This window comes from Acinonyx jubatus, chromosome C1 (genome assembly GCF_027475565.1).
Source record: "Acinonyx jubatus isolate Ajub_Pintada_27869175 chromosome C1, VMU_Ajub_asm_v1.0, whole genome shotgun sequence".
Taxonomy (NCBI): Eukaryota; Metazoa; Chordata; class Mammalia; order Carnivora; family Felidae; genus Acinonyx; species Acinonyx jubatus.
In genome coordinates this window covers 34,289,360-34,307,968 of record NC_069381.1, presented here as the reverse complement: position 1 = coordinate 34,307,968, position 18,609 = coordinate 34,289,360, and the positions used below count along the sequence as shown (strand labels likewise).

General features: G+C 51.3%; 2 protein-coding genes across 10 annotated transcripts in view; one reads left to right on the top strand and one right to left on the bottom strand.

The window, feature by feature from the left end:
• The window catches only part of ERI3 (ERI1 exoribonuclease family member 3), a 127,612-nt gene extending 118,561 nt beyond the window's left edge, over positions 1–9,051 (top strand). For all 8 annotated transcript variants that reach the window (XR_003420219.2, XM_027059388.2, XM_027059392.2 and 5 more), the window contains one exon: positions 8,521–9,051. Coding sequence is in view for 7 of the 8 variants with exons in the window: in XM_027059388.2 (XP_026915189.1) it covers positions 8,521–8,603 (83 nt within the window). In the remaining variant the exon portion in view is untranslated. The remainder of the gene's footprint in view (positions 1–8,520) is intronic.
• Positions 9,052–9,460: 409 nt separating this feature from the next.
• DMAP1 (DNA methyltransferase 1 associated protein 1) lies at positions 9,461–18,018 on the bottom strand. 2 transcript variants are annotated; one of them, XM_053213013.1, is made up of 11 exons: positions 17,938–18,018; positions 17,619–17,764; positions 16,975–17,066; positions 16,514–16,709; positions 11,569–11,727; positions 11,272–11,439; positions 10,830–11,015; positions 10,629–10,700; positions 10,253–10,325; positions 9,820–10,115; positions 9,461–9,575 (listed from the first exon to the last, which is right to left on the bottom strand). In XM_053213013.1, exons 2-11 carry the CDS (start codon positions 17,721–17,723, stop codon positions 9,516–9,518), a joined length of 1,407 nt encoding a protein of 468 aa, XP_053068988.1. In that variant the 5' UTR covers positions 17,724–17,764; positions 17,938–18,018; the 3' UTR covers positions 9,461–9,515. The 2 variants fall into 2 exon arrangements, with proteins under 2 accessions (XP_053068988.1, XP_053068990.1); XM_053213015.1 differs by having other exon boundaries at positions 17,619–18,003.
• Positions 18,019–18,609: the final 591 nt, after the last annotated feature.

The following is an 18,609-nucleotide window of genomic DNA, read 5'->3' as shown; positions in this document are numbered from 1 at the left end:
AGCGGCTGGGGTCCTTGATGAAGAGCTATGTGGATGTACCCAGCCCGGCCCCCACCCAGCCCGCCACCAGGGCCCACAATTAATAATGATTTGCAAATGGCAGACAAGCAATAACACAGAAAGATGTGGCGTCCGTGCTGCCTCTTCATTTCCTCCCCTCGCAGATATAAATGGCCACAGAACAAAAACCCAGCACTATAAATTCTGGAATTAGTTATTCACTGCGATAAATGGGGCCTAGAGCCACCAGCCCCTCTCCCACCACCCTTCTTGCCTGCTTTCCCTGATGAAGGTCTGTCCCCAGGTGTGTTCCTGGGCCTGACCCCTGCTCCTCTGTATCTTTGGCTCCTGACACATTTCCCTAGCTCCCTCCTAGACCCTGGACTATAGCTACCCTTTCCTGTGTGGCCCATAGTTGGGAGTGGTCACCTGCTTTGGATCTGTAGCTTCCTCAGGCTCTGCCTCTCACTGACCTGTCTTGGCTACCCAAGCTGGCCCTGTCCCCACTCTGCACTAGGGTTTGAATGGAGGTGACAGTTCCTGCCTGGCCCGGGAGTCTGGATAAGATTTGGTCTTGGGTGTCTTCTTTGGCATTTGGGACCAATCCAGTCCATTTGCCTGGCCGAGTGTGAGTTGGGCTCCTAGTAGCCAAATGTGATGTAAGTGACATAAGGGCTTTGATGCCTGCTTACTGGCCAGGCTGTTGTGGGATGTTGGCACAAGCGTTTCCGGGCACTATGCCCTCTCGGCCAGGCGCATCCTCTCCCCGCCCCCCAAGTGGCTGTGAGCTGGCGGGTAATGGGCGTGTAATGGCCTCATTTCCATGCCCGGCCTCCAGGAGCGGCGGTAAGTGTTTGATTGCCTTAATTTCCAAACACATCATTATCCCAGCTTTACCAGCGCTTAATAAACACTTTATGAGGATTTTTTTAAAAACATCTTCGGTCCGCATACTTCTCTGAAGTGATAAACTCTAATTAAGTCTAATATTTAAAAATATGGTAATGGTGAGTTGTTTGAATAAGTGGACTGCATTTCTGTAATTTCATTATTACGTAAAACACGCTAATTATTTGGAGCGCGCTTATTACGGAGAGAGAAATCGCCTGCTAATCAAGATGAAATTGCCTTTTCCCCTTATTGTGGAACCACCGTCATCCTTCACCATCAGCCCTGTGGCACCTCCAGGCACCTCGGTGGGGTGGAGGGGGCAGCAGGGAGGGGCTGGAAGAAGGGGTCACTTTGGAGTTGAGGCTATAAGGGCCCTGCCTTGCGGGAAGCAAAGGGAGGTATGGGAGCCGTGTCTGTGGGGAGAGGAGTCTATATCTGGGAGTGGTGTCGGGTGGGCCAAGGTAGCCCTGTCTGGGCTCCCAGGGGACTATGTGGGCCATGTCTGGGACAAGGAACAGGGCGTTGTGGGATATCAGTATTACTGCTGGAATAACATTATTATTGGGTATTATTGGAATAGCAACCACAATAATAATCACTAACCCAGCCACTGTTTTAAGTACTTCACAAATAAAAACTCATTTCATCTTTTCAACAACCCTTTGAGGGACGTAGTTACTATAATTATCATTATTGTTCCCATTTTAGAAAAGAAGAAACCAAGACACAGAGAGGTGAAATAAAAGTATGGTAACTTGCTCAAGTTCACAGTTACTTTTTTGGGGGGTTATTTATTTATTGGGGGGGGGTGGGGAGAGAGCACAAGCAAGAGAGGGGGAGAGAGAGAATCCCAAGCAGGCCCTGCACTGTCAGCACAGAGCCAGACGGGAGGCTCAAACCCACAAACTGTGAGATCATGACCTGAGCCAAAACCAAGACTCGGACACTTAACCAATAGCCATCCAGGCACCCCTCAAGTTCATAGTTTTAAAGTGATGGAGTTTGGATTCGAACCCAGAATCTAAGGATATTCAGGGGCCCTCTTCTGGTTCAGTCCTAAATTCACTGCCTTGGCTCCTATCTTCCTTCTAAACTACCATTTGCTGTTGTAACCTGAATTGTACCCAGCTGTAGCTTGAGATGCTGGCCCCCAGCATAGAGTTGCCCAGTTAGCAAATAAAAATATAGGACACCAATTAAATTTGAATTTCAGGCAAACAACAAATAATTTTTTAGTATAAGTATGTCCCATCTGGGGCTGAGGACTTATTAATCTCACTGTCCTGTGTCAAGCAGGCCCAGCATTGACCCCATTAGCCCTTTGCTCCCAGGCATGATGCTTGCCAAGATGTCCAAACAGAAGGATGTCGTGGCAAAATGAGGTTCTAGAATATCAGTACACCAGGGTTCTTGCTCTCTCATCCTTACCAAGATTCCTGCTCCCAGTTCTATTCTCCCCACCCTGTCTTTGTTGGTCCCTGCTCCATGGGCTCTGGCCCCATTCCTCACCAGCTCCTGGAGATCACTAATAAAGTGTATTACCAGGCTGAGCTTTTTAGACAAGAGGCCTCAGGTTTGTGTGAATCTTCCTTTAGGCCACACTGCATTGCAGCCTTATAAGGTCAGCAGCTTGTCACCCTGTTGCCCCTGATGTCTCCCACTCCATTTTGCCTCTTTGATGATTTTGTGTTCATTCTCTTTCCTAGCTCCAACAGACTCAAGTATGGGAATTGTATATATAATAGAGGCATCATTTCAGAAGGGTGGGGAAAGTATAGACAGTTCAATCAATGGTGATAGGACAGCGGCTGACCACTAGGGAAAAAAGTAAAGTTAGATCTTCTATTTCTCACCATATACGAAAGTAAATTCCAGACAGATTAAAAAGTTAAATATAAAAACAAAGTATTAGAAGAAAATATATGGTAGTTTTCTAATAGCACTGGGATAGGGAAGGCCTTTTTAAGCGAGATACAAAGCCTAGAAGCTGTAAAGGAATGCCCAATACATTTAGATGTCCCATAGGAATCTCAAGATTTAACACTAAGGTCATCACTGTCCCAAACCTATACCACCTCTGGTTTGCCTTATCTCCATGAATGGTACTAAGATCCTAGACTCACCCCCCTGCACCCCTACATCCTGATTCCCTCATCAAGGCTTGCTCATTCATTCTGTTTCCTAAAACTCTCTTGCCTCTGTCCACTTCTCCATATCATGGATATATCCCCACCTCTATCTCCACTGCTGCTGGCCTGATTCTGGGCCATCATTTCTGGTCTGGACATAGTACAGTCTGCTAATTGGTGTTTATGCCTTCAGAGTTAACCCTGTCTTCCTCTTCCTTCAAGCATGTTAGTATTTCCCCCATCATTCCCAGAATAATAAGCTCTTTAGCTTGCCATCCAGTCTCCAGGGTCTCTTCTGGCCAGTCACTGCTAACCTTGCCAGCTTCAGCTCTTGCCACTCTCCTGCCTCTTATTCTTCGTCATCCCCACCTGCCCACTTGACTTAAGTTTTTTGGGACACTCTATGTTTCCCCTCCAGCAGTGTGCCCGTGCTATTCACTATTCAAGACTACCTCCCCACTTCAACCCCAGGTTGCTGGCAAGTGCCTCCCACATGCCTCCTACTTCTGCCTAGCTTTATCCTCCCAGGAACCCTTTCTTGATTCTTAGTGCCTTTTCTGTGCTGCCTTTTCCCGTAACACTGCTCACACCCCACCACTTACAGGTCTGTCTCTGAGCTCCTTGAGGGCAGGGAGCAAGTGAGTCTGTGCAGCCAGTCCTGTGACTCAGCATGGCCTGTGTGTGCCCAGCACACAGAAATGTCAGTGTGTATTTGCTGAACGAATGAGTACATGAATAAACTCCTTGAACAGGGCCCCTTCCCTCCTGAGGGTGGCCTTGGCCCAGGCCCTACTTCCTGCCCTCTACTGTTCAATTCCCAGACAACTGCAGCTAACTAGAGCACGTCAGCCTCAGGTCATTGCCCTGTGTAAGCTCTCACTAGGTGTCCTAAGTCATCTGGGCCACCCTTCCACTAGCAGCTTTGCCAAGCAGGTATTTGACTACCTTTGAGCCCAGGCAGCAAGCTTATCCTTTGTTAGGTACTCGCCCACTCACCTCCCTGAGGGATTTAAGCTGCTGCACATCTCACCTTATAGTCTTGGAAATCTAACAATATTTCCAGCATTAAGAATATTAATGCCTGGGGTGCCTGGGTGGCTCAGTCGGTTAAGCATTCGACTTCAGCTCAGGTCAGGATCTCATGGTTCGTGGGTTCGAGCCCTGTGTCAGGCTCTGTGCTGACAGCTCAGAGCCTGGAGCCTGCTTTGGATTCTGTGTCTCCCTCTCTGCCCCTCCCCTGCTCATGCTCTGTCTCTATCTCAAAAATAAATAAACATTTAAAAAATTAAGAATATTAATGCCCAAGGGACTCCTAGGTGACTCATTCAGTTAAGTGTCTGACTCTTCTTGATTTCGGCTCAGGTCATGGTCTCACCATTTGTGAGATTGAGTCGCATGTCGGGCTGTGCGCTGACATCTCAGAGTCTGCTTGGGATTCTCTCTCCCTCTCTCTCTGCCCCCCTCTCTATTCACTTCTCTCTCTCTCTCTCTCAATCTCTCTCAAAAATAAACTTCAAAAAAAAAAAAAAAAAAAAAGGAATGTTAATGCCCAAAACAGAAGATCATCTTGTCACAAGCTGATGATCTCACAGGAACATAAAAACAGGTTAGGCTTCTAGAATTTGGAGGTAAGGAAAACCTACTTTGGAGGCCTCCATTGTGGGCACAAGACTGTGTCCCCTCCACCCCAACCCCTTATCATAACAGCTTCAGGCTGGCCTCATTAGCTCACCTCAGTGAGAGGAGCCAGAAGGGGGTGCTGCTGACCCAGGTGGCCCCAGGGCTTCAAGCTAAGGACTCTCCTAGAGGTCATGTTGTCATCAGCCTCACCCTGCTGCTGTCTCTTGCTGAACTCCTGGCCTGTTAAAAGCCCCAGATTTGGGCATCAGGGTGGCTCAATCGGTTACACATCTATCTGACTTCAGCTCAGGTCATGATCTCACGGTTTGTGAGTTCAAATCCCTCATCAGGTGAGCACAAGCCTCACTCGTCTCTCTCTGCCCCTTCTGGGATTCTCTCTCTTTCTTTCTCTGCCTTTGCTCACTTGTGCCCCCTCTCTCTCTAAAAACACAAGCAAAAAAACAAAAACCCCAGATCTGTCTTTTAGCTTCTGCCCCATTGCCTCATTTTCTACCTGTACTACTGACTTTTTAAACTGATCAGGAGATTGCACTGGCTCTTAGAAAGGCTTCAAGGGCTAGAAAAAGAGCTTGGGCTGGAAGCCAATAACTGCCATACCACTGACTTGGTGAACTGAAACAAGTGTCCTCCCCAATCTGGATCTCTTTTTCTTTGTTGTAGTGGACCAGTTACATCAAGTTAGAGTCCAGAATCCTCAGTAAACAGGGTCAGTAGTCAGTCAGAGTCTGTGGAGTGAATGACAATTGCTTTCATCAAGTGCGCTGGCTCCTATGTCATCTGTGCCATAGATTGTACAGTGTATACCTTCTCACCATTGGGTCATCCAGGAAACTAGCATCCTTGCCTTCTCTTCAAGAAGAGGAGATATTCCAAACATAAAGCATGTACAAAGACATGGCGGGGGGGGGGGGGTGAGTATCACCTGCTCAGTACTCACAGTTATTAACAAAGGTAGCCCATGATCACCCCTAGTAAGGGGAACCTGAAGTTCAAAGAAACTAAGCACTTGCTGCAGGCACACAACCAGCGAGCAAAGTTAAGACTAGAAACAGGTCTCTGATTCCAAAACCCACTTTGTCATTTTCAGACAACAGTGGTTCCTTGAGATTGGAACAGGGATTGGGGATAGAGAATGGCAGGGGTAAGACCAGCGAGAGCAGGGACCCGTTTTTACAGGGCCTTTACCTTTAAGTCATATTAAAGAGTATAGCTTTGAACCTGAGGGCAGGGGGAGCCACTGAAGGGATTTAAAGAGACAAGGATGTGATCAGATTTGTGTAAGAAAGATCACTTGGGCTACAAGCGAATGGATTAGAGGGGGAAGAAAGAAGACAGGCTGTGCAAGAGCAAGAGATGGAGGGGGTCTACACTGGGGGGTGGCTGCCAGAATGAAGGGAAGTAGATGATTAGACAGAACAAGAAGATAAAATCCACAGTTTATACTTGAGATTTGGGGAGAGAGAGGGCAAAGTGTCAAGCCTGATTTTCAGGTTTCTTGGGATAGTGAAGACATGTGGTGAAGGAAATTCGTTCATTACTGAACATTTTGAGTTTGTATGGATATCTGGAAAGAGATGTTCCAGAACTCAGGAGAGGTGTAGGCTGGAAACAGCGATCTTCAGGGGTGGATGAAGCCAGCCAGTGAGTGTGTCAGGTGTGGGGAGGTCAAGGACAGACTGGGGCCCAGCACAGGTGGGAGGTTAGTGCTTGCCCACTGGATGGCTGGTGGCCTGGGGGGAGGGGCTGGGCACATCACTTGGGCCAGGGGAGGCAGATTGAGCAATTTGTCCAGCAATGAGGGAGGAGCCAGATGAAGTCAATAGAAAACTAATTTTCTTTTCTGCTGGAAGAAATGAGGTGTGTGGCCGCTGGGTAATTGCAGATAACGAGGGGACTTATTCTTAATATGCACAGCGGCCATGGTCCCCAGAGTGCAGGAGACAGGAAGGATTGGAGGTGCCCTGACAAGGCCAGACTTCTTTGGGAAGAAAAGCACCCTATCATAGCCCTTTTGACAGTACCGTCATAGCCTCTGGACCCTATCATAAACCCTCCTGTTCCTGGGGCCCTTCCCTGCCCCATCTCCACCCTGCCCCTCCTACCCAGATCTTCCTGCCCCCTTCCCCTTCTGTCAGCTGCCTCACTCCTCCTATCACAGCCCCTCCCTCCACCCTCCCCCCACCCCCCCCCCCCCCCCAGCACAGGCATACACACTAAGGGAGACAAATGACGGGGCCTCAGCCGAGCGGGGCGCGTGTCCGGCCCATAAACCACGGGGATGGGTCACGTCTGGAGTTGCCATGGCCGCCACTATCCACCCATCCGTCTTCCCACTGTCCTGCCTCAGACCAGCCCTCATGGTTTCCTGAGTCCCTGGAGGGAAAAGGTGTCTGAGGCCTGTGTCACCTTTCCATGCCCACATCCCCCATGGGTACATTCATGTTGAGGTCTTATGTGATGGGACCCTGTGTGACTTCTCTGCTCTAAACAGGGCCTACAGAATCATGTCTGGCTAGTGACACAAGCCCCGGGCTGACCAAGACTCCCATTCCCACAGTCCTTTTCTAGCTTTTTTGGGCCCCATTTCCTAGTCTAAGGTTCTAGTAAAGGCAGGCTGGAGGTGCTTAATGAAAGGGGTTGGCCCTTGACAGATGCTGAGGCCTTCTGACCCCACCTTGACCTTATCACAGCCCCACACCTGATGATGACATCGAAGTATAATGTTTCTGCAATCACAGCATCGATCCCATGAGGGCTGGTAGCGGCTGAGGTCCTGGTTATGGCCCAGGAGCATCTATGGGAGGTGGGAGAGGGATGGGGGGAGAAGCAGGTGGAAGGGATGGGGATCTGGCTGCTGCTCTGAGCAATGGAACAGAAAAACCCTGGGCACTTGGGCCATTTGTGTCCTTGGCTTTATGTAGAGGGACAAGTGTTGGGCAGATGCACCTCCTGCTGGTGGTGTTAAAACAAGTCCTGGCCCATGTCCATGATCCTGAAGCCCTGGAGTACCTGCTCCTGCAGCTGCCACGGTTCTAGGAGTTTTGAGCATGGAGATTCTTACAGGGACCAGTACTGGAGAAACTGCTGGGACAGAGTCTGGCAGGTGCAGACATTTAGATACAGCTAGAGGCAAGGTTTAGATTGAGTACACATGCATGTCTAGTAGAAGATCGCTGGCCAGAGTATCAAAGGACCACAAAGCTGGCCCTCTCCACTGGCTGCACAGGAGCAAGTGCCCAGGCAAGTTGCTGTTGGAGCACACAAGCCTGGGCCCCAGAGCACGTCTCCCAGGGCCCCAGCTCAAAAGTGCCAAGACTTGTGCCTTGTTACCAGTGATTATGGCCCAGGCCACATCTCTCTCACACACGCAAGTGCCGGCAAAGTCACCCTGGCCGTGGGCGTGATGAATGGCCGCACAGTAATGAAATGGAGACATCAAGGCGGGTGGCGGGAAGACGGAGTGTGGCGGACGGGCCGTCCCCACGCGGCGGCAACAAGAAGGATCGCCCAGCGGCCGGGGGCCGTCAAGGGAGAAATTACACATTTACTCTGCCTTTTTCTTACTGCGACGGCGCCCATACATCACCGCTGGGGCCGGGGCGGGACATGCCGGCCAATTTCCAGCATGAATTATGGGACTGAGCAGCATTGAGACCAGGCTTCCCGCTGGCCCAGTATCACCCAGCCCAGCCTGAGGCTGGAGATGCTGCCACCAGGGGACAGGACCCCCCTCCCTCTTTTGGAGCCTGTGGCTCTTGAGTCTGACCCTGCTCCCCACCGCCACCCATGTAAGGGCACCTACGGGCACAGAGGGAAACGACCTGAGGCCCATCTAAATGTCTTCTCTTCTTCTTCTTAGATGACTGCAAGAACATTGCCAACATCATGAAGACACTTGCATATCAAGGCTTCATCTTCAAGCAGACATCGAAGCCGTTCTGATTGGCCGAGGACGGGATGGGGCAGGACAGGGTAGCTGCTTGGCCCAGCCCAGAACCCTCCTTTCCCTCACCAGAGGGGAAAAGGGAGAGTGGCACAGCTCTACATCCAGAGTGTCCCCCAGCCTGCCCTGTGGGCTTGTGCCCGGGGTAAGGGCTTGGCCACTTGGCCCCTCTGGAGCAGACACTTTGTGGCCCCCACCCCAACCCCCCAACCTCAGCCCAGTATTAGCCCCTCCCATTGTGGGCCTGGGCTAGGGGGACCCAGGCACTCACCGCCTCCTCCCTGGTACACAGGCTTCTGCCGGGGCCACCAAGCCCCCCTGTGCCCCCTCCCATCTGTAGTGCATGGTGTGTGGTGCCCCCAGGGCTCCAGGACAGATCAGGCCCCACCTTGTGTCTACCCCCATCCCCGCTGTGAACGTGCCACTGAATAAAGTCGGGGAAACGAGGCTCTGGGTGTGTGTGGACCAGGTGCTGCTGTGCCTGATGCTGTCAAAATACATACAAAGTTTAGAGCATGTTCTGGGCTGCTCTGCTCAAGGCCATCAGTGTGGATGGCAATCACTGGAGCACCTGTGAGACCCTCACTGAATAGTCACAGGGCTACAGGGGCTGTCTGAGCACACGGCAATGTTTGAAGTTGCTGGTATCTGAGGCCACTGCTGTGTGTTGAACCATCTTGAGTATAGAACCAAGTACATTTGTTGGGATAAAACCGCAGTGGTTAAAGGGCTGCTAAGGGCCTCAAATAGTGGCAAGTCCCAATGCCACTCCGTGGAGTGGGTGAGGTGACCCCTCCTGCCCACCCTCCCAACCAGGGGCATCACAAGTGGTGGGAAGGAAAAGGAAGCAGCCCAGTCCAACTCAGCAGCTCTATTTACACAGCAGCATCACCCACACCCCGTGTGGCCTCTCATGGCTTCTTGGCTTTCTTCACAGAAGAGGAGCTGGAGGCCGATTCCCGTCGCTTCCTCTGAGAAGACACAGAAGGTGTTGGGGTCAATGGCTCCCAAGTCTCTATTCACACTCGGTGCATGTGTTTCACACTCTCAGGGAAGGCGATGCCCACTGGCCACCCACTCCTACCCTCAGTCTCAGAACCCATCAGAGTAACCACTCCCATTGCGGGCACTAGAGGGAGCAGGTCTGTACACACTCGTGTGTTCGCTCACGTGCAGGGCCTGTTCATGCTCCCCACTGCCCATCTAGGCTCTTACCGAGTTGGGTGTGAGGGGTGCGCCCACCACATCAATGATGGTGTCCTTGGTGGGGTCGGGGCCAAGACCAGGTTCAGGTACTGCTGGCTCAGCAGAGGCTGGGGCCGGGCCTGATGCTGGCGTGGCAGGGCCCCCTAGGACGCCAGCCCGGGCCAGGGCCTCATGCCGGTGCCTCAGCATCTGTAGCTCATACTCGCAGTTGGCGCAGGCCTGCTTGAGCTCATAGAGCAGCACCAGGTCGCTCCGTAGCTCGTTGAACATGTGCACCAGCTCCTCCGTGGGTGTCGGGCTCAGCTCTGCAGGCGGTGGGTGGAAGGCACAGGCAGAGCCAGTGTGTGCGGCGGGAAGGCCAGAAACAGGAAATGCCCTCCCCTGCCCAGCCTTGATTGGCAGCCTTGGGTGGGTAGGTCCTGCAGGCCCAGCCCCCACTCACCCACACCAAGCTCCAGCAGCATCTGTTCCAGGGCCTTGATCTTCTTCTGTCCCACAGAGCTTGGCAGTTTCATCTGCAATGACCCAGACTGCTAAGCCCTCTCCCCCACAAGTAGCTAAGGATGAGGGAGAACCAAAGGCAAAGGGGAGTGGAAGAGAAGTTAACCCTAGGAAGGCAGCTCTGCATCAGAAAAGGAAATAGCTGGCAAGTGGAATATAGCAAGGGCGCAAGTGCTTTGACCTCAGCCCGGCCACATCCCCGCGATCTCTCTCCGCAGCACATGGCACAACCCCGCCTGGTGCTCCAGCCCCACGGCTGCAGCAAGCGGGCTGTGGAGAGCCCAGGGCCCAAGAACCGTGATGGAAGTGGCACGTACCCGCTGGCTCCGCAGCGTGACGCCTGCGGACTTGAAGTCTGGAAACTTGATGCCTGCGGTCTCAGGAACAGCCTGGGGGAGAAGAAGTCACGGAGACCAAGGCGTGGCAGCGAAAGGGCCCAGTGTTACTCCCAACACCCTGCTAGCTCTAGGTGCTCTCAGAGCCCTCCACCCTGGGCTGGACTGACTCCATCTCCATACCGGTTTCTCGGCCTCCTTTTTCTGGGGCAGCTTCTTCTTGGGGGCCTTGCGTTCCGTGCGCCGCTGCTCTGCAGTGGTGTCTGCTGCTGTTATCAGCTTCTGCAGGTCCTGGCTGCGCTTCTCCCGCTCCTTCTTCCGGGCTTCGATCTTGCGTAGCTCCTGCAGCAGATACTCCTCCTCTGCCACCTGGGAAAGCGAGATGCCGTGAAGTGTGTGCAGGTGCCCAGGGGAGTGAGGCGCAGGGGCACTGAGCTGTCTGTAAGGGACTCTGAGAGGAAAGGGACCATGAGGGAGGGGAAAAGCTATAAAAGCAAGGACAGAGGCTCCTGAGGGAGGATAGGTGGGGAAGCAGGGAACCTGCAGAAGAGGGAAATGAGGGCATGCAGGACGGAGGCAAAGGGCTTCAGGACCTGGAAGAGAGGCAGTGAGGCTCAGGGCCGACCTGCTCAGGGGTCCGGTTGTAGAGGCGCTCTAGCTGTTCCTTCCTCCGCCGCTCATGCCCAGCATCAAATACTGGTATCTTGAGGTCTGTGCCTGGCACAGCCCGCACATTGGCAAGCTTAGCACAGATGTGGTAGTACCGCTCCTTCAAGTCCTCCACAGAACGCTTCTGAGGATAAAGACATGGCAGGAAGGGAGGATGAATACCCAGAAGCATATGGAAGGCGTAGCATAAAGGCAGTGGGCCTTCCAGGCCCAGGGTCTGGACACACATGCAAAATGCATGACACCAGCTCACCTTGAACTGCTGGTGGTCATACCGGTCATGGATAACTACAAAACGTAAGTCAAAGCGGCGGCTGAGGTCAAAGAGGTGATCCGTTTCTGCCTTAGTCCAAGCGTCATCGTGAAGGTAGAGCTGGTACTCCTGCTCTGAATACACAGGAACCTGCACAGTCTACTGGCACAGAGGGACAGAGGGAGGACACGTCATGTCACATCCAGTGGGCTCCAGCCTCCTGTGATCACAGCCCCTCCTGTTTATTGCCAATCTCTAAACTGGACCGAAGCAAAACCCTCTTCCTAGGCCCCTGCACAGGGCAGCCTGGAAATGATGTTTCCAAGTGAGGAAACAAACTGCTCGACTAGAGCTCGCCAGGCTCTAAGATGACAGCCTACCTCTGGATTCAGTCCCGAAGCAGCTTCACCATGCCTTCAGCACCAGAGCCCCGGTAACAGGATGCATGCTCCTGTCCTCATGGTTAAGGGGAGGGGCCCACATGTAAGTGCTTCTGTGGAGTCCAAAGGTTAACTTTGGAGTAGAGCAGAGAGCTACAGAGAAAGGCCCAGGATCCCCTGGTCCATTGGAACATTTGTCTGAAGCATTCCTGCCACCCAGTGGTGACAATGAGACTTGCAGCTCCCCCAGAGCAGGCCAAAGTCACTTACCTCTAGGAAAAGGGGCCTGAATCTTTCTCCCAACAGATGCACCCCTGTACATGCCCCTGCCTCCCCTCTGCCATAGCCCAACCCCCAGACCTTTCTCAGGGACAAAAAGCACCACCGCCACTCCTTCCCCAGGAAGGAGTCAATGTCAGGCTGGACTAGGGAAGTCCCTTTTCTCTAATCAAAAACCACACTGGCTCTGAACCTGCTCTCAAGACACTATATGCAGCTGCCTCTTGCACTTATCCTACTGGATGTCCCACATACACCTCAAACTGAATATGTTCAGGTGATGGGTGTTAGCCAGACTAATTGTGGTGATCATTTTGCAGTATATACAAATATGAACCATGTTGTACACCTGAAATGAACAGTATATATTGATTATAACTCAATAAAAATATATACATGTGTTCAGTACTGAGCTCATCACCTTCCCTCAAACTCCTATCTCTTCCAGTTCAGTTCTCAGTCAATGTCACCATCAGCCAACACAGGTGTCCAAGCCTGAAGCCTAGAAAGCATTTTTAATTCCCATCTTTACCCTTGACCCCTCCCCTTCCACAAATCTGTGGATTTTACCTCCAGAATTTCTATCTTCACAGCCAGATCGCAGTCTAGACCACCACTACCACTGCCTGAATCAGAAAAACAGCCTCCCCACTGACCTCTCTGCCTCTATTCAATCCTCCCCCAAGCAATTCTCCATCAGCAGCCAAGATGTGATCTCTCTGACCAATACTGCTTAGAGGACAGCCTGCAAACCTGTGCTGTTTGCAAACTGGTCCCACTAGTCTATGTAAGTATGGAAATCGAGAGTCGGCATTTAGAAACCTTTATAACAATTTCACAGAAGTCACATGCTACTGAACCTAGTATGAAGAAACGTGGACTTGTATTTTGTCTTTTCTTGTAATTTTACTATCTTTATCAGACTCTGATGGATTGTAAATATTTTCTTAAAGTTCTTCATCACAGATAATTTGAGAAGCACTATTCTAGAATATGTATCAATCATGTCACCCAACTACCTTGTACTAAACCCCTCAAAAGCTCTCCACTAAACTAAGGTAAAAGTGCCTTCTAGATAAGTCACAAACTCCTCAAGAACAAGGGTTGTCTGGTTCATTTCCTATCTTTGGGGTTCAGCACAGGGCCAGGCACACTGTTAAGTATCAATGAATATTTACAGAATCAACCAATAAACACGTGTAGATGACCTGGCCTCTCTCTGCAGCTACTGTCCCTCATGCATCCAAAGTTTCAAACAAGTGACTAGCAATGTCAGGAACATGCTAGGCTCTCCCCCTCAGCCTTTGCTGTTCTTGCCTGAAATGCATCCCCAGTTCCACATTCCTTCCTCTATGAAGATAACTTCTCATCCTTTTGATCTTTTCCTCTGGGAAGTCTCTCTCATTTCCCAGGCTTGCTTAAGTATATCCCTCCTATGTATTTTAATTACATTTAATTAAAAAAAGAAAAAAATCCGTAGGAACTGTGTATGCAGGCCTGCTCCCAAGGAGCTCACAGTCAAAGTGAGGGAGACATTCATTCATTCAATAGATATTTATCATGGGCCCGCTAGACCTATGCTGGGAACACAGTGCTGAATAAGATAGACAGTGGCCTTACCTTCTCAGCGCTCACAGTTCAGCTGAAAAAAATAATTTAGTCCAGTGTGGAGAGTTTGATGACAAAGATATGCCTAGAATGTAGTGAATGACATCTGATCCAGCCTGGGGACAAACATTGGTCAAGGAAGAGGTCACAGGAGACAATGAGGTTACTTTGAAAGAGAACAGAGAAATGACCACGATTCTCTTTTATAAAGACCACTCTTGCAGCGTTTAGGACAGACAGGATGAAACAAGAGCCTGAAAGACCTGCTGACAGGTGTTGGAAATAATCCAGGTGAGAAGTGAAGAGGACTGAACTAAAACAGCACCAGTGGAAGGTAAAGAAAAGGGCACAGATATAATTTTAGGTTAAAAACCACAGGACTCGGCAACTGGATGTGAGGGGTGAGGAAAGACGCTCACTCCTGTGTTTTGGGCATGAGTAAGAGAGCAGCTGGAGAGCCACGGACTGAGAGCGGGACCCCAGCAACTGGCAGTACTGGAGGGAACATCATTAGTTCACCTTACTCTGCTTCCCTCTCCATCTGTAGTCACCATGATCTTTCTAAGCATCAAATCAGATCCTCACACTACTCTACTTAAAACTTTGTCAGTATCAGGGCACCTGGGCTGCCAGTCAGTTGAGTGTCCAATTCTGGATTTCAGCTCAGGTCATGATCCCAGAGTTCTGTGATCGAGCCCCACATCAGGCTCCTCACTGAGCATGGAGCCTACTTGGGATTCTCTTTCTCTCCCTTTGCCCCTTTCCCCAACTTGCATTCTGTCCCTGTCAGCAGCTACTCAAAGATGTCAGGGCAAAGCCCAGAGTCCTGAGCCTGGCTGCCAAGCCCTGCCTGGCCTGGCCCTGCTGACCTCTCAGGCCTCACCTTCCACCATGTCCTACCCTGGGCTTTAGGCTTCACCAACAGGGAAATGCCTACAGCATGCCATGCATATGACTGTTTTTTTATATATGCCTTTGCTCATGCTGGCCCCTCTGCCTGAAAAAGTCACTGCACTCCTTTCCTAATATTGCCTGGTGACGTCCTTTAAGACTCAATTCCAGCTCTAAGTTCTCCAGGAAGTTTCCATGGCCTTCAGGTCCTCCCAAAATAGCACATATCCCACCAAACTGTAACTGCCTGTGCCTCTCCTCATGTCCTCCCCAACAATATGCAGAGTTTCCTGAGGGCAGATATGGTTTCTGGTGCATTTCTGTGTCCTCAATGCACAGGGCTTGACTTGGCATGGAGCAGCATTTATCAAATACAAAATGAACATTCTTCTGTCTTCTCCTCAAATTATCTCATCCAACCTTCCCACCCATCACCTCAACACCTCACCTCTTGGTTGTCCCTTCTCAATCCTACACTTCCAGCCTCTCTCTCCACCAGACCTGGGGTGGGGGGCTGGGGGGGGAGGCGGGGGGCTGAGATGTTGGTGAGATGGAAGAAAATCAGATCTCCTGGGGGGAAGGGGGAAGCAAGAATGATAGCTCACACCCAGATGTGCTCAGTCTAAGAAGCCTGTGAGCCATTCAGGCAGAGTTGTCCAGGTACAGTTGGCTACACTGGGCTGAGGGGGAAGAAGCTGGGACTTGAAGTCCCGGGATTAGGCCCTTAGTGCTTTTAGGCCCCAAATCTAGGCTGCTCCAGGCTGCAGGGACTGTGACGCTATATTGTATACTGGCCTGAACAACAGCTTAGGAAATCCTAGCCTAGCCCAGCTGCCTCTCACTGGCTGGTGGAGTGTGGGTAAGGCCCTGCTCTGAGCTTCTAGACCACAGATGATTCAGCTTGGACTAGGGTGCTAGCACAGAGGATGAAGAACAAAGGCAAACGTGGTTTATTATGGAAACAAAATCAGCAGGACTCAATGATTAAATGTATCACTGAGATCTAGTTCAAATGTCACCTTCTCAGAGAGGCCCAACCTGACCACCTTATCTAAATTAGGCCTCCCCTATGCCTATAAGTTAACTCTTTAATTCATTTCATACCCCATTCATATCCTGGTTTCAATTTACTGATGGCCCAAATCTGAAAGAATCGAATTTATTTGCTTACATGTTCGCTGTCTTTCCCTACCTCCCTGTCCTATTGTTGACTGAAATAATTGGAGAATATACAGGGGAAGTCAAGGATGATTCCCAAGTTTCTGGTATGGGCAACTGGGTGGATAGTGGTACCATTAACTGATATGGGTTTGGGGCGAGAAAGACAGGAAATAGATGAGTTCTGCTCAAGGGTACCTACTTGATCTGAAGTACCTGTGGGGCTTTCAGGGAGAGACGTTAAGTAAATGATTGGATATTGCTCTGAACTGGAGATATTAAGTGGGATCACTGGTATACAGCAGGCAACTGGAGCCTCAAAGAAAATGAGATACACTAGGGAGAAAGTATAGAGAGACAAGGACACAGCTGAGGAACAGTGACATTTGAAGGGCCAAGAGCAGCCACCAAAAACCAGATCAGGTCCAGGAAGGAACAGGATCCCACAGGCAGAAGAGACCCACGAAATCTCACCCTGCAGGTATTTGCCACGTGGACTGAGTAGGTAACGATGGTTGAAACAAAGACTGAATGTGCCTCTGGAGCCAACCCCAGGAGGCTGAAAGGTCATGTGAGTAGCTCAGAGTGGGTGAGCAATCTTGGCCTATGTCCATATGGTGGTGGCTCACCTTATTGAACCTGGCAAAGGGGTAGTCCTTGCCCTCCTCAGCTGCCCGTCGCCAGTGGAAGAACATAGCTCCATCCTTGCGGGCTGGGTTGGTGAAGGGCATCCACTTCCAGGGCCGCACCTTCTTAGAGCCCAACTTGGCTTTCACTGTGCGGTAACCTTGACCCGTGTCACTGGGTAGCAGTGGGGGTGCATCCCTGCAGCAAGGTTCAGAGAGATGAGAAGTCAGAGTAAGAAAGTGTGTAGGGAGCCTTTGGGACCAAGCTGATCTACCCTACAGCAAGGAAGTCACGTCCTAGAATGAGCAGTCGGAGCAAATCCTGCATCCTACTAAGTAAGCAGGAGCCCTGGCTGGGGAGGGCAGCCGGAGAGAGAACTGGCAGAGAAAACCATGCAGACGGATCGGGACATGCAGATAGGTCGGGAACCAGAGCCTGGGGGACTTGGGATTCTAATACTTGCTTCTTGTCAGAGTAGAGCAGTGCATAGACCTCTCGGTGCATGCCCTCGGGTCTCTTGAACGTCAGTGTCTCAGAGGACTTCTTGGACTTTTTCTGAGAATGGAAACCACAAGATAGAAACCACAACCTAGACTCCCTTCCCTTAAAATTCCTTAGCCCAGCTCAATCCCTGAACCAAACAGCACCTACAGGTACAATGACACACTATGAAAGCAGAGAAACCCACTCACAGGGGCACCCTTAGTTGGAGCAAGTCATTCCCGTCCCCAACCCCACCTCCTCACCTGAGTAGATCCCCGATCTGTCAGAATAGAAAATACTTTCCCATCATCTCTCAGAATGTCACGCTGACTTGGTGCCACTGCCCCCCCCCCCCAAATCCTACAAGCGTCACATTCTTGTGTGGTCTCCCATCTCTTATAAGTGCCACACTCTCTTGGTCCCCACCATTTCCCATGGGTGTCCTACCACCTCTGCCCCATGTCATAAAGGTAACAACATAGTCTCTGCCCCCTATGTCACACCTTTTACCGCCCATCTCACTAGAAGTGCAGCACCCCACCATCTCCCCCATCTCTCTCCCATTGTCACTCCTCCCCACCACTTCACTCGCAATACCCAAGGCTCTCAGGCAACCCCTGCTACCTTGTCCGGGTTGATAATGTCCTTCTTGCTGATGGTCCCGGAGGCTGCATCCCCCTCTGGGCCCCCAAGTTCTAGAATGTCCCGCACATCCGCGCCTGTAGCCATCGTATCTGAGAGATGGAGGAGCGCCCCGAGGTCAAGGGTCAGTGCCTGAGAAGGGACACAGCTCAGATCAGGAGGCGGAGCCACTCCAGCCCCAAGCAGGGCGGGGTGAAGGGGCGGGCCGCTAGGAGGAAAGTAGTCCGGGTCCGATCGGGGTTCCGCCTGCGTCCTGCCACCTGGGTCTCCCTTACGACCCCGTCTGCCTCCTAAGCCCCAGCACCTCCACACCCGGATTCCCCAGCTGCCGCTGCCGCTGCTCCCCTAGCCCCGCAAAGCCGCGGACAGAAACTTCCGGTCGTGCGCATTCGAAACGCGGCCGGCAGGAACACTTCCGGTATGTGCTGAGCAGAAATGGAGCCGGCTGGAGTCCCAGTGTGAAAGCCCGGGGAAGGGGGTGGTTCATCACCGGCCTTGGCTCCTACGGGGTGGCCAGTGTTCGGATGCTGCCTGCATTCTGGCATTTGCCCTCCATGTTGCTCTGTTGCATCTCGGGCTATAAAAGCAGCGCAGAGCTTTGTCCCTTGGAAGTCGCTTAATTCCTTTGAACCCGTTTCTTCATTTGTAAAATGGATATTGTAATGGTACCTGCTTAAATGAAGCACCGACAATCCTTGCAGAACAGCAAATTGCCTGGCACGTTTAGTTTTTTTGTATTAAATTAATTAGTGGTATTAATGGCCCTTGTTCCTAAGTACATACCAGGCACTGTGCTAAGCGTCGGAGATGAAGAGATAAACTAGTCAAGGTGGAGCATCCCAGGATGGCTGCCAAGATGGAGTGAGGTCTGGACCCTCACTTGCACCTCCTCTGATGGAGCTCCCCTCTCGTGGGGATTTCCTGGAGCCAGCTCCCTAGAACATCACCAGTCCGGAAGCTAACTGCACTAGAG